Raw genomic sequence first — 15,688 nt, forward strand, 5'->3', positions numbered from 1 at the left:
AAAAGATGAAGGGCTTTATCCTTACTTAAAAAATATTTTCCAAAATTTTGTAAGATGTGGTTAACATTCAGTTTCTCAGTAGCTTGAACAATTTCTTGGTCTACTGTTTCTTTCCAATCATGTAAACTTATTGAGTGTCCAAATGTCAATGGATGTGCCACCACTTCCAAGACCTTGATGGCTCTTCAATTTCATTATGGTTTCTTTAAACCATACCCATACCAATATTATAATGCACAAGTAGCTGTTATGTTTTCACGATTACACCAGTGAACCGATATTGATGAAATCTTGTATGGCGATAGCTTGAACCCAGTGGAAAAAACATAGGCTGCTTTAGTAAGTGTATATTTATTGGTTTGAAAAATATAATGCGAATTAGGAAAACCTAGTTCCTCTTTGAAAAAGCTACTTACCCTTTGACTTTTGAACTTCATCATATTTCTGAGAATTCTTTTGCTGATTGATATGTTCTATGGAATGAATACAATGTTTATACACTTTTCAACATGTTTAATCCAGACTAATATCATTAAATGCGAAAGTAACTCTGCCTATCACGTTTTAAGAACTAAACCAGTGAATTGACTCTGATGAAATTTGGTGTGGAGATAGTTCGGACTCTGAGGAAGAAAATGTGCTACTTTAGAAGCGGGGAGAAAAAAGAAAGAAGAAGATGCGACCCTCAAAAAAGAGAAGCAAGAAATGGAGTATATCTTTCTACATCAGTGAATATAAACTATGTTAAAACTTAACAGCCAAGCAGGGTAACTTCATATCAGTTTTTTCCATTTTTTGAAAATACTGGACCCAACATAAGTTGCACACCACAACAGACATAGTAACATTTTACTTCTATAGCTACTGAGTGCTTGGGAAAGTAAAAATGTATACAAATTATGCCATACTAGAGTAAAATTTTAATTTTAATATTGGTACAAAGTTACTCTTTGTATTTCTCAAAGAAAGTATTGAATATATCCTCATTTACAGAAGCCTGCTCTCTTGACATATTGGCTGTAAGTTTGTGAGAAAGTTCAGGACTACGTCTCTCTAAAAATTCCTTTCCCCATTCCCATCCAGGCATACCATTTCAAAGCAACCTACTATTCTTTTACAGGTGTCTAGACGTAATTTCACTATGAAGCTCAAGTCAAGTCAAAGACAGATACTTGAAGACCCATGTCACTGACAGTGATAAAACTTCCACAGGAGATCTTTCTTCAGTGGGCATTAGAACTTTACAACTGTACTTGTTTCTCAACTTGTTTACAATGGTTTGTCTCGGAATGCTGCAGCTTTGCTCTAGCCAATTTGTCCTTTACTAATTTCTTCTACTATTTTCTACAGTGGTTCATTCGAATTATGGGTTTTTGTGCTATATTTCTGATTATCTAGTTTGGAAGGTTTCTGCCCTCCCATGGTTTGCAGGAAAAACAAATAGTAAGCCTACTAGTACTATTTAGCTAAATGGAAGCTTAGAATGAATTTTGAAGTTTATTTTTATTGGCAATACAGTAATTTTTGAATAACACAGAAATGAGTGACATCATAAGTTATGCAATTGTCTACAATAAGTTTCTTTAATTATAGGGATATGAATTTCTGAATTTTTACCCATACGAATGTATCGTTGCACTCAAGCACCAAAATAAGGTACTTCAGACAAAACCTAGACATTTTATGAACTTTAGTGTTACAGCATCTTGATTTATTGTTATACTTTCAATTTGGTAGACACTGTACTATGATCCTGGTAACTTAGTACCCGCACAATGTTACCCTAAAATTTGCACGAATTTGCTACTTCATAATCGTTTAAAAACAAAACATTGTGAAGGAGGTCATTGTTTATACTTACAATCACAAATTGAAACCACTATCATAAGAAGTTTTCTTAACAGCCAATTTGATCAAATAATAATTTACAAGACAAAGAGCTTTTAGGAAGGTGGAAGGACAATTGAAATATGAACTACAAATCACAGATGTACTAAAATTATTACTTTCAGTAAAAAATAATGCCAGCAGATGGAACAACACTCACTTGAAATGAAAATAGTAAGTGATACAAATTTACCATGACTGGTAAAAAGTTAAACCTGATTGAACGCATTAAATGTGTTGCATAATGTTTATGTTGTATAATGTTGCACATGTCTGCACCTGCTGATGCCCCTCTGCATGCACTGCTGCTGTGTCATGCATTGGGGCAGTTTTGGGGGGGGGGGGGGGGGGGACAGATGCACACATCGTGAACTATAACTATGCTTACCCGATCAGGCAGACAAGTGAAAGCAGCTGACATTACTGTACGTGCAATACCTTGCTCATTCATGATCACTTGTCACAATAAAACTACTGACATATGAGCGGTTTGTGGGCAAGAGTACTTTATAATAAACTGGGTCATTTGACCAATGTATCAGCAGTAAGTTATGCACTACTTCCTTTCTGACTCCTATGTACTGTCAAAGCATTCAGTAATTTGTTAAAACATTCTTTCTATCTGGGCTATTTCACTTATTTTATGTTACGAACAGAATGTTTCCTGGCATTTGCCATCAATAACAGTTAAGTTGCGGCTGTAGGTTTCGCACATATTTTTGCCTGAGTAATGTTGTGTTGCCAGTAGCCTTCAAGCACTAAGCATCAAACCAAGGATTTGTGTCCCTATATAGAACTAGGGCAGCTACACATCTCACCTATTCCTTTATACAATACTGCAGTGCCCGTGACGTTCAGAAGTACGGTGCAATGTCATTTTGGACATGTGGGAGCAGGCGCTGTGGCGACTACAGCCATTACGGAGTACACGAAATATATTCACAGTTGCGAATGTACACAATGAAAATTTGAGCTCGACCAGGAGTCTAACTTGGATTTCCCGCTTATTGTGAGCAGTTGCCTTACCACTAGGGTATCCGAGCACGACTCACAGCCAGAATCAAATTTCCACACGTCACCGACTGTGTGTCTATAACCTGCATTTGTACTTGTACATTCGTTACGTGTATTCCCATACGGGGGAAAAATTCTAATTGAAAGTTGCCTGCCCAGTGCCAGCAGATAAATACAATTTTGCAGTGCCTGTGTTGTTCAGAAGAAAGATGCTACGTTCCTTCCGACATGCAGGCCTAGTCCACAAACAAATGTCTCTTTTGTCCTCCAGTACCACCCCAGATAGGAACAAGGGAACCACATCCTCCATTACTATCATCCTCGATTAAACCTCAATCACCTATCATCCCGCTCTGAAACGAGGGACATCCTACTCGAGAGTCTTCCCACCCCTCCTAAAGTAGCGTTCCGCTGCCCACCCGAGCTCCACGACACCGTATTCCGTTCCTGTGCCACTCCCAACCACAATTCCTGGATTGTATCCCTGTGGAAGACCCAGTGCAAAACCACAGCTTATGCTACCCCATCAGAGACTGGACCACATTTGAAAGCAACCATGTCATATACCAGCTCTGCTACAAGCATTGCACAGCTTTCTATATCAGTACGACTAACAACCAGTTGTCCACCAGAATGAATGCCAACAGCCAAACTGTGGCCAAGAGCAAAGCGGACCACTCTCTGGCACAACATGCAGCTGAAAATAACTCCTATCAGCACAGGTTAAAATTGCAGCAGTTGAATATTCTGATAAGCACGATTTTAAATTTCCCTGCCGTGTGCCGAACATTTCGTGGGTTACCTAGATGAATGCATTTTCAAAGTATTAGTCTCTCATTTATGTTTTACTGTTGCAGTATAATTCTGCAGCAGCGGGCTAAAGTAAAATTCTTTGTTAAAGTATTATTACCAGTCAAAAATACAAAAAATTAACTGAAAACTGAAACAAATTTTCCCAGAATTCTATAAAAAATTCCAAATTTTCCCGGATTTCCCATTTGTCCCAAGGTGTATACACCCTGATATAACATTTGAATGTTCCCTCGGAGAATTCAAACATACCTTCACAATTTGTCTGCAGAAGCTTCTGACTGTATTTCAAACGTGGGAACTTAAGATTCCCTGCATCAAAGTAGGACAAAAACACACACACACACACACACACACACACACACACACACACACACATATATATATATATATATATATTTGTGTGAATAGCTGTCTAATATTTTCTACTGTCATCACACAATAAACAAATAAATACATGAATATTAAAAAAGCAAGGGAACGGAGTTCTGGCCATTAAGCATGTGTCGACACAGAATCACTTTGCCGACAATATGATGAAAACTCCAATAGAAAGATTATTCTTTTTACATAATAAAAGTTAGGGGGGAGTAAAAAAAAGGGGGGGGGCGGAGATGGCACTATAGACTTACACTGTATGCCGCTTTGAAGCCAGACTGGCCGGGCTTACCGTCATTTTAAGTAGCCCAAAACATTAGCAGACTACTGTTTACAGTTGCTTCTTGCTCATTATTTCTGCAAATTATAGCGCTTGCATGAATAACATAGTGCAGGAAAGCAATTCTGAACATTTTTCTCTTCTTGAATGTGTATGCTCAGCTAATATGGCACATTTGGCCTAGTTAATGTAACCTGATTTTGTTGATGCACTTCGAATAACCAAGAACCATGAGATTTGAAAAAGATGCCTCCATAATGCATTTTATTCCACTTCTACCATATTTGTATTGGTAGTAAATGAAGCTGGAAATCCAAAACTAATGCTTGTTTGCTTACTGGTAGTGCTTCTTGTTAGTCGCATTTTCAACTTTCAGCTCATATGCACATTTTTAATATTCGCCTTTCCAAAACGCTTACCTACGTGTTCTTGAACATTTTGCAACAAGGAAAGAAGCTAGGCATGCTATTGTATATAGCGCATGCCGACAACATGAATGATTATTGGAATGTCAAATAAATAGAACCTCAGAGAGGTATGCTTCCATGCAGAATAGAGTTCTTGTTTTATTAGATTGTCAGTGCATTACTTTCACCGTCGTTTGCATGATGTCTCACATTGAAATCTTACCTATAGATGCATCATTCAGTGTGTGGCCAATAATAGCAATTTACAGGAAAAAATAGGATATAATTTTTTAAACATCTTCCAGCATTGTGGAATGGTAAAAAAGTGATAAGGGTCTGGTCTCAAACACATAAGAACCCATAAAATAGATATTTTGCTGTAACATGGTTGCCTAACCTGTGTAAGATTTAGGCCTCTCTTTCCAATAGTAGCCTATTTGCTTCTGTTCCCGGAATATTTCTCCAGTATCTGTCAGTTTTTCAGGAATAACCAAATACAGCACATTTGGAATGTTCATCTACTTGATCATCTGCTTGATTTTACTTTTGAATTTCATATTGAGGTTTTCAAAGCATATAAGCCTATACCATTTTTTGTGATATACCAATAGTTAGTTAGTTTCATGTTCCATGTACCATTTGCATGATAAATTGTAATGCTGTGGAATGAGTCATCATATGTTGACATCAAGTTTTTTTTTTTTTTTTTTTTTTTTGGTAAATATGATTGCATGCCGATTATTTATTAGGGTTTTTGCTTTTTTGATTATAGACAGACAGATGTTAGTAATTCCTACCGATAAACGTTTACACATTACAGTAACAGATAATCTTTTGTGAAATAAGAGTAGTTATCAAACAGAAACATTTTTAGTTTAGTTTTAAATTTTACTTTGCTGTCTATCAGGCATTTTATACCAATGGGTAACTGATTAAAACTTTTGGTTGCAGCATTGTGAACCCCTCTTTGTGCTACAGACAGCCTTAATATGGCATGATGAATGTAATTTTTTTCTTCTGGTATTGTACTTATACGCCTCATTGCTCCTGTCAAAGTGCAGTGGATTATTTACAACACACTTCATGAGGAAATAACTATACTGTGAAGCGGGTAGATCACTACTCACATGCCGAGCAGCAGGCAGACATCACACACACACACACACACACACACACACACACACAACTGCTGTCTCCTGCTGTTCTAACCAGAACCTCTTTCTTGAAGTGGGAGGAAATGTGATCAATGAATAATTATCGGTGGGAGGTATTTAGGACAGAAGATGTTGCCCCAACAATCAGTGTGGTTACGTAGCCAAGTGTTGGGCGGGGACAGACCACTGATACGGTGTGGTTCGGATGTATGAGCTTTTGTGAATTGGAAGGCAATGAAAAACACAGGAAAGGAGAGAAAGCATGGACATTGAGTAAAGTAAAGCAAATTCAAAGTCAAATGACAAAAATAAAACGACTACGATAAAAGTAAACAGTGCAACCGGTAATTGATGATACAAAAGAAAATATGGCTTGAACGGCTCCACTTATGAATGAAATGTGATTCCTTTAAACTTTAGGCTATGACAGGATTAATTACTACATCTGTAAACAATATAAAGTGGCAGTTTTGATGAAACAACTATGTCTCCACACAATCAAAGCACCAAAGACAGTCGAAACTGGGCACGGGCACATCAGAGTAATGTAGCGGAAGTGTCACAGCAGTGACCAATGGAGGCATAAATGTGGTGAACCTAATGTTTTGGGCTACATGAGATGTCAGCTTTGAGTTTGTGAAGTAATGACAACTAACCTCTTTTTTCTTTTTTTTTTTACCTCCACGGACAAATGTGACATACTGAAATGACACATTAAATTTGACTTTGGACAAATAAGAGAAAGTGTTAGTGCTATACATTCTTCATATTTCAATTAAGTTACTCTTTGGCTTGAGAGAAACTCTTTGCAGGTGCTATTATGTAATAATCCATGAAGTTATTAAAAGTAGTGCATTTGCTTCACGTAGTTCTCACAAATAAATCAGTACATTACAGATATCTAAGACTCTTATATTGTCTGTTGAAACATAAAACTTTTAGAAAATTTAAAGGAAAATTCCTCTTAGCTTCATTACAAGTACTGATGTTGTTGCAAAGTGGCATCATAAGTAATAGTGTACTGTAAACGGGCTTCTGTTGCGACACTTGTAGGTAATTATTTTCTGCAAAAAATACTGCTCTAATCAAATAATTATTATTTTGAAGAGAAAAAAGGCTGCTTTCTCAATTATGTTACAAAGATTATTTTGATTCCCTAATTACATTAATTAAAGCATGTTTATCTCCTGTTGCTAAGTGAGAGAGAAACAGTGTCTTTAATACAACCCACAAAGCAGCAGTTTCTTCCCCTAAAACCAGTAATTTTCATTTCAGTTTACTGGGTTACATTTAGTTGGCATTAGCACCAACAGTATTAAGAAGAATAGTGTTAGTTTACTGTTGATAATATACAGCACAGATTAAATTTTTATGATCTGCTAGCCTTTTATTACTGTATATCTTGACTTGTTCCACATCACTGGAGGTTCTTTCACTTGATGAGATGTATGGAAAATTCATTTGTACATCTTGCTTGATTAACGTAACGTGAGGGCATGCACATTGCAAGAGTCATTTAAGAAAAGCATACAGGTGGATCAGTGATCTTCCATTACCAATGTTCAATTAATGCTACCACATGAATTCTTACTTGGAAAATTTAAGTATATAATGTTCAAAGAGTCAAACTACAATGGGAGGGTAGAAAAATGTAGGAAAATCTTCTGCTATTGGTATACATTCTTTGTATAACACATGACCATACTATCAATATTTTTTACGCGATTTTGTAAAAACTCTTATCCAATATGGTATACTTCAAATTAAAAGGAGGCCTTCAAAACACAGTTACTCAAAAAATGTAAAACAATGCGAGGACAAAAGTTTCAAATAATAGGGCTCCAGTCTATTGGCAGAAGTCTAAAGTAGAAACTTCACTTTATTCCCCATAATATGGAATGAACTTCATAATCCATGGCTGAACTACTTCGATATTTAGTTAGGCTACCAAACACCATACAACAATACTTGTGGTGTCCAAGAAACGACTCAACGATACATAATATTAGGTAGGCTGTCTGTTCTGTAGACACACAGTGAGGAAATTGACGAGGATGTGAATTATGGAAAACTTAATACCCATCAAGACACTCACAAGCATTGTTATTTATACATGCGGCACTCAACTCATATTTTATACACATTAACAGATTACAGTGTGATATTGTATATAGTAAGAAATTAGATGCAGCAATAACAAGTGTTCCACATCTATGTAGTATGGAAATGCAGCAATGGGAGAAAATACAATTACTAAACTAAGTGGCATATGTAGTGAGCACTGTGTGTAAGTATACCTTGTTGTTTCTCGTTCTTCAAATGGAGCATAAAAGCTGCCAGGGAACCACCTACAAGAGCTGTAATACCCACTGTTTTCCAGGTTACTGGACCACCCTTTCCCTTCTTCCCATCTTCTTTTCCACCTGGAATCTTTGTCGATGTACTAGTTGAATCGTCCGTAGCGTACCTTCTGACACCGGTACATGTTCCTGTCATCTAAAACAATAAACAGGACACCATTTTTATTGAACTTGCTGTCCCTGCTGGACTTAAATACGAAAACGTAAATCACTTGATTCTATAAAAAGTACGTTGCATTTTTTCAGTGAATACTAACCAGACTATTTCTATTTCTAAGCAAATAATGTAGTCTCGGCAGAACTTTCGACATTGTTTACACACAATCTGCGCACGCCCCAACTAGTAACGAGAGAGGTTACGTACGGGTCATCACTCATATACTACAGAGATACGGCGTTTCTTGTGAACGTATAGCACTCTGACGGGAGTAGACACTCTCCATGGTATGTATTAAATGTTTTCCGCTATATAACTAATGAATTTATTCGTCACCAAATTTTTCCTTTTTACAATCCATACAATTTCACACTATCACCCAGTGAATCATTGCACCGGCATTGTATTTACAATCTTTGAAGAGAACATTCTTGTTATCAACCAAAAAATGAGCGTACATATAAAACTGACGTCTTTGGAAATGGCGGTTAATTTCAATTTTAACATTGCGTGGACTCCAAATTTTTTGTGCTCCCACAGTCAGGAAGGGAAAAGACACCTCGTAAGAGTGGTGATTTTTTTAGTAAAATTAACGTCATGTTTCTGAATTATGTTCTGTATTGAATTCAACCTTTATCGCGCAAGTAATTCCGAAGCAGCGATGAAGTAAAGGTCCGCAGCGTTCTGCACTCACGATGGAAAACGATGATGCTCAATATGAAGTGTCGGAAATGTGTGGGTTATCGGAAACATGGAGTCCCGAGAACTTAGGCAAGTTATACGAAAAATATATCATACATTCATGGCAAAATCTCTCACTTAACCATTTGATATCGTAATGTTTGCGTGGCATTGCAGCTTCTATGCTAAAGGCTTTTTGGCGGAACCTCGAGATGAAAAATACAGAAGATTTTGAAAAGAGAAGAGAAGATAAAATACCCTTTATGATTCTCAGCCGAGAAGTGATTGACATGGTATTTTGTATTGGCAGACGACTTAATCAGACAACAGAAGCCCAATTTATAACCATAGAGATCTTGGATAGGTTTGTATTGAGTTCTTTGACCTACTGTATTCATACAGTGCTGATTAGAAATTCTACAATTTTTGATATTAAATGTGGTGTGTTGCCTTTTAATGAAAACAGAAAGTGTGAAGGAAACCACAAATTATTCTACACATTTATTTATGTATTGGCCCTCAACATATTGTCTGTACATGGATTCAGTTGGATAAGTCATTTTTTTGCAATGAGAATTATGTGAGGGGAATATGTTTCAAATAGGAATATTGATAATAGGCTTTATAAACTACGTATTTTTGCATTAGGTTTACAATTTCCTAATTCAACCAAAACTTGTGTCCAGTACACCGATAGTAACAGCATGACTGATACTGTATGCACAAACTAAGTAGACACTCAGTGGGGTGGCTGGTGGGAGCAACGGCAAAGGCATTCCCATTTATGGTGACTCCCATCAGACACTGTGGCGAGTGTCAACTTAGTTTTACATTCTCACTAGATGCAGATTAGCATTACAGTGTATGTAGGAGAATGATGTGGTAATGAAATACCATACACATTCTGTATTATTAAATGGATAGAAATTAACTAGCACAACGCTCGAGGATAATACAGCTGCACAGTTTCTCTTCTCTCACTCTCTTTTTTCCCATTCCATACAATTATTTCTTTAAAAGTTCCATTTTAAGAGTTCTTTTAGATCTTGTAATTCTTTGCCTTCTTTATGTGGTAATTTTGTTATAAAGTTTGTTCCAGGCTAGTAGAAGTCAGTTTTATCTAAATTTTTTTCGCATATCCTCACTCTATAGTTCCAACTTTTACCTTGGATCATATTATGTTATTTGGGGACAATGCCATTTTTACGCGGTAGTGGTTTGCAGTGTCTGTAATTTTATTTATGAACAATGCTTTCTCTATGTAAGTAAGAACAATAATAATAAAGGAAGAATTTCAGCTTCTTACAAATGGCATGCATGATCTCTTGGAGTTTTATATTTCGTGTGGTCTCTGTAGTGCCTTTTTATGGATTAAAGCAGTTTCTAATGATAGACAAGTTTCCTGAAAAAATAACACTGTATCTCAACAGCAATTTGATGTGTGCTCAGTGTACATTTTTTGTCACCTGTACACCCGGTAATAATCTCCATAGAGTAGCAAATAGTATTCAATTTTTTGTTTGTGAAATTTAAATGATTGTCTCACTTTAAATTTTTCTAAATACAAAGAAACTGTAAATCATTTATGAATAGATGGAATAAGACACAGCTTAGAACCGAAACTTGAGGTCTGCCATACTTAACATTATATACGGTATATGTGTTTCTATCTTCATAGTTGACTTATCTTAGAAAACTGATTGAAGAAAGACAAACCTACATTTATAGTATTTTTAGATTTGCTAAACACCTTTGAAAATGTTGACTGGTACACATTCTTTGAAATTATGAAAGAGGCAGGCATAAAATGCAGTGACCAAAAGTGTATCTGCAACTTGTACAGAAACTAGATTGCAATTATAATAATTGCCTGACTAGAGAAAGAAGCAGTTGTTGAGGAGGGAGTCAGACAAGGTTATAGCGTATCTACCATGTTGTTCAATTCATACATTGAGCAAGTAATAAAGGAACCCAAAGAGAAAGTTGGAAAGGGAATTTAATTTCAGCAAGGAGAAACACTGTTTTTAAGTTTTGCTAATAATATTTTAATTCTGTCAAATATGACACAGGATCTGGTAGAGCAGTTTAATGGAAGAGATAGTGTCAATTTCAGGTAAGACAGATAACAGATTTCAATTCATTGGCAGAATAGTGAGAAAACACAGTCAGTCTACAAAGGAGACTGTTTACAAATTACTTGTGTGTCCCATCTTAGAATACTGTGTTACTGAAATGTGTGGGACCCATATAAAATGGGACTAATATGGGATATTGAACATATACAGAGAAATAAGCTAGTTAGTTCTATGTTGCATGGATCATTTGCACAGTAAATTATAATGATGTGGACCGAGTCATATTACATTCACATTGCAAATTAATTTATAAGTATGGCTACAAGTTGAACATTTATATGTTTATTATTATTATTATTATGACTATAATAGAGGGAAACATTCCACGTAGGAAAAATATATCTAAAAACAAAGATGATGTGACTTACCAAATGAAGGTGCTAGCAGGTCGACAGACACACAAACAAACACAAACACACACACAAAATTCAAGCTTTCGCAACAAACTGTTGCCTCATCAGGAAAGAGGAAAGGAGAGGGAAAGACGAAAGGATGTGGGTTTTAAGGGAGATGGTAAGGAGTCATTCCAATCCCGGGAGCGGAAAGACTTACCTTAGGGGGAGAGAGCACGGATTTCAAAAATGATGATCAAGTGAAATCCCACTCTCACAAAACAGTGGATGATGGGTGTCATGTATATGTGGTCTTTCTTGACTCCTGAAACACTTATGCTTATTCATATTGGGTATTCAGAGAAATTTATGTCTGGATTGAAAATGTCTTGCTAGGAAGGATGTAGCATGTTATCTTCAATGAAAAGTGAGTGACAAATGCAGAAGTAACTTCAGACATGACACATGGAAAAGTTTGTGACCCTTCCTATTCATGTTGTATAGTAATGACCTTACAACTAATATTAATAGCAATGTCAAACCATTAGCAGATGATGTGGTTATCTACAGGGTGTTTGGAAATTCCCTTTACAAATTTCTAGAAATTGTAAAGGTGAGTGATTACATAATATCTTAAATATAAATCCTTGCCCAGAAACGTATTATTTCTGTTCATATATTTAACTCTTCCATTTTGTCTTCAGGAACTGAATTAACATGACGCAGTACAATTACTCAGAACAATTCAAAATGAAATGTGACGCACCATCCATTTATTACCTAAGCATGTTTGTTTGTATTAATATTTAAACATTATGTCTTTACATTACTCCAAAACAAAAAAGAATCCCGCCTACTGTATGTACAGAACAGTACTGATGCGTTACAACAGTGGCTCGATGTGGTGACTACCAATGTTGTTACAGACATTGTACATACGAAGTATGTTCTGGTACATGTTCCCCATCCCACCAGGTGTCTCTTCAGTTTCTATTGTAGCGGCCAGAACTCATGTCAGCAGATCTTCCTCTGTCTCCACAGGACTCTCATAAGTTAAACTCTGCATAGGAACCCACAAGAAGTAGACAGAAATCAAAGGAAAATCCACCCCCACAAAAATTGATGACACCACACACACACACATGCAATCTCTGGCAACTTAAGCCACACTACCATGGCAGTTGTTGTTTTTTTTTTAATTTGTGTGTGTGTGTGTGTGTGTGTGTGTGTGTGTGGTGTCGTCAATTTTTGACGGAGGCCTTGCTGGTCGAAAGCTTATTTGTGACAGTCTTTTTGTTCTGCCTACCTGAAACTTATCATCTCCGCTGTATGGTGAGTAGCAACTTTCCTTTTCATAATACCCCACAAGAAGTAGTCCGCCTCATTCAGTCTACCCTAGACACCATAGACCAGGGACGGGCAGGAATCCCGCACGTGTGCAGTGCACTTGCACGCGTGCAGTTAACATGTGTTCTGCATGCACACAGGGGCAAGCTGGCCACCTGCTTCTCTCATCTCCCCACCATACCGTCTCTCCGCTCCTTCCTGTGTAATGAGTTTTGTTTCCTTGCTTGCTTTATTGAATGAAGAAATAAGGTTAGTAGGAGTGCTTGAAAGGAATCATGGTTTGAACGGGTACCTATTACCTACGATATGTTTCATTTAATTATCACAGGTGGAGTTTACAATACGTTTAATATCTGGAACAAAATTTCTCCGTACATTCAAACTGAAACAGTTACGTAAATTTTCATAGCAGAAAAAATCTCTCACAAATGTATGTTGAGTCACAAACATTGACATTATCTTTGCGGCTTCACGATGGAGATGAAGAAACTCTTGCTGTGGAAAAGTCGTGATAAAAGTCAATTACACATCTTACCAAAAGGTACTTGTCTCTCAGATGAGAATTACATTGTAGATCTATTAATTCCATTTGCAAATTGGGATTAATATCATCTATAGAAATAGCAAATGGTCTCGAGAACCATTCAGAAGCTTGGGATAAATATGATAAATCCCCAAATCGCTTGAGAAATTCCTCTTTTATTGCACTGAGTACGGAAACATATTCTTTGCAATTCTGTTCTCGCACAGTAGGCAGAGTAGGGAAATGCACTGTGTTCCCTGATGAGAGTTGTCGTTCCCACAGCCCAAGCTTGCTAGTAGTGAAAGCTTGCAACTTTTCAGCCATTTCACAAATTAGCTGATTTTCTCCTTGCAAACTTGTGTTCATTGCATTCATGTGTCCGGTAATGTCCACTAAAAATGCAAGGTCGGAAACCCACTCTGGATCTTCTAACTTGGGTCGTACCTTCCTTTGTCCTTTGAAAATTGATTTATTAGTATTCTCAGCTCAAATAATCTTTCGAGCAGATTACCGCGGCTGAGCCAGCAGACTTCACTGTGGGTTGGTATGTCGCCATACTCTTCCTCAATTTCAGCTAAATATGTGTGAAACTGTCTACGTGTAAGCCCGTGGGATCTGAAATAATTAACTGCTCAAATAACCACTTGCATGACGTCCCTCCGTTTTGCTGCTTTTGCACAAAGTACTTCTTGGTGCAAAATGCAGTGGATGCTGTACAATGATTCTTCTGTATGCTGTAGCTTTTTTCTTAGTTATCCAACAAATCCCATTTGTTCCCCTTTCATTGCAGGTGCTCCGTCTGTTGTCACTGACACCAAACGTTCCCAATTTAAGCCGGTTGAATCGGCAGCTTCTTCAACGGCCTTTAGGATGTCCGCGCCGGTGGTCATGCTTTTTAGAGATATCATATCTAAAAAATCCTCTGTTGTGTGCCGCAGACATAAATCACTAATTGCGCGGTTTCTGAAATATCTGTGGATTCATCAAGTGCAATGGAAAATGCAATAAACTCCTGCACTGCACTTCTTAATTGTCGGTAAACTTCACCTGCCATGGCACTTATACGACAACTTACAGTCCGCCGAGGAAGAGTGATAGCTCGAAACTGATTTGCATTCAGTGGGCAAAGTAAATCAGCAGCGTCATTGATGCACTCCTTTATAAACTCACCTTCAGCAAATGGTTTTCCAGCTCTCACTATATTAAGCGCAATCTTATGACTTGCACGTACCGCTGCACTATCATTGTTGTCGTCCTGAAAAATTGAAAACAGTGCTCCATAAAATGTTAAATCAGTTAGATGAGAGATGTGACGAAAGAAAGTCACAGATCTCTCGTGACAATAGCAACTTATGTCAGATTCATCTAGTATCGCCAGATCGCTCTTCTTAAGCTCAGTCAATTTCCCCATTTGCTCAGAAACCCACAATAAATTATACTCGTCCTTGTGAAATTTATTATAATGGCTTTCAATACTAAACTTCCGCTGACCAGCGATAATACTGCCACATATTAAACATTTCGAATTTTCATGTTTTTGCACAAAGAAAAAGTGATTCTCCCATTCCCTTTTAAAAGATAGCAAATCTCCACGTCTCCGTTTCCTTGATATGCCTTGCATTTTCCAGTTCTTGAAATACAACGTTCACTACGTAGTGGTCGCTTCGCATTGACGTCCGCAGTTTAGCCTGGTACTACCTACACTGCCGCAACCTGCCAGCTGTCGCCTCTGCACCAGTTGGCAATTGCACGCGAGCAGCACATGTGCAGTGCTGTGCACTCATGAGCCGCGTGCAACGTTTGCCTGTCCCTGCCCTAGACTTTTCTCTGACCCCCAGCAGACATGGTCGCTATGCACATCTGAACTGAAACTGGATATGGGCTCCTATTCAAAACATTATGTACTCACACCCCTCTACTACTCCTAGAAATTTGTAATGGGAATTTCCGAACAACCTGTATAATGAAGCACTTTTTTTTTTGGGGGGGGGGTCAATTAAATCTGGTTCTTGAAACTGTGTTAATAGACTTTCTCAGGATAGTTTACATCTATCTTTGAGAGCCTTCCAGTTCAGCTCCATTAGTATCTCTCTGACACTCTTCCGTGTATTAAACAAACCTGTGACTATTTGTGCTGACCTTCTCTATATGTAATCAATATACCTTGTTAGTCCCGTTTGCTACCGATCCTACATACTTCAGCATTTTTGTAAGATGGGTCAC

The 15,688-nt window shown here is 37.4% G+C and overlaps 1 protein-coding gene across 1 annotated transcript in view; it reads right to left on the minus strand.

Moving 5' to 3' along the window:
* LOC126212925 (protein SCO1 homolog, mitochondrial) overlaps positions 1 to 8,830 on the minus strand; it is a 46,718-nt gene extending 37,888 nt beyond the window's left edge. The window contains exons 1-2 of the mRNA XM_049940431.1: positions 8,548 to 8,830; positions 8,228 to 8,426 (exon numbers count right to left, since the gene is read on the minus strand). Of these exons, the coding sequence (XP_049796388.1) occupies positions 8,228 to 8,426; positions 8,548 to 8,601 (253 nt within the window). The 5' untranslated portion in view covers positions 8,602 to 8,830. The remainder of the gene's footprint in view (positions 1 to 8,227; positions 8,427 to 8,547) is intronic.
* Between the last annotated feature and the right edge of the window lie 6,858 nt (positions 8,831 to 15,688).

Source organism: Schistocerca nitens, chromosome 11, assembly GCF_023898315.1.
Source record: "Schistocerca nitens isolate TAMUIC-IGC-003100 chromosome 11, iqSchNite1.1, whole genome shotgun sequence".
NCBI classification, from domain to species: domain Eukaryota; kingdom Metazoa; phylum Arthropoda; class Insecta; order Orthoptera; family Acrididae; genus Schistocerca; species Schistocerca nitens.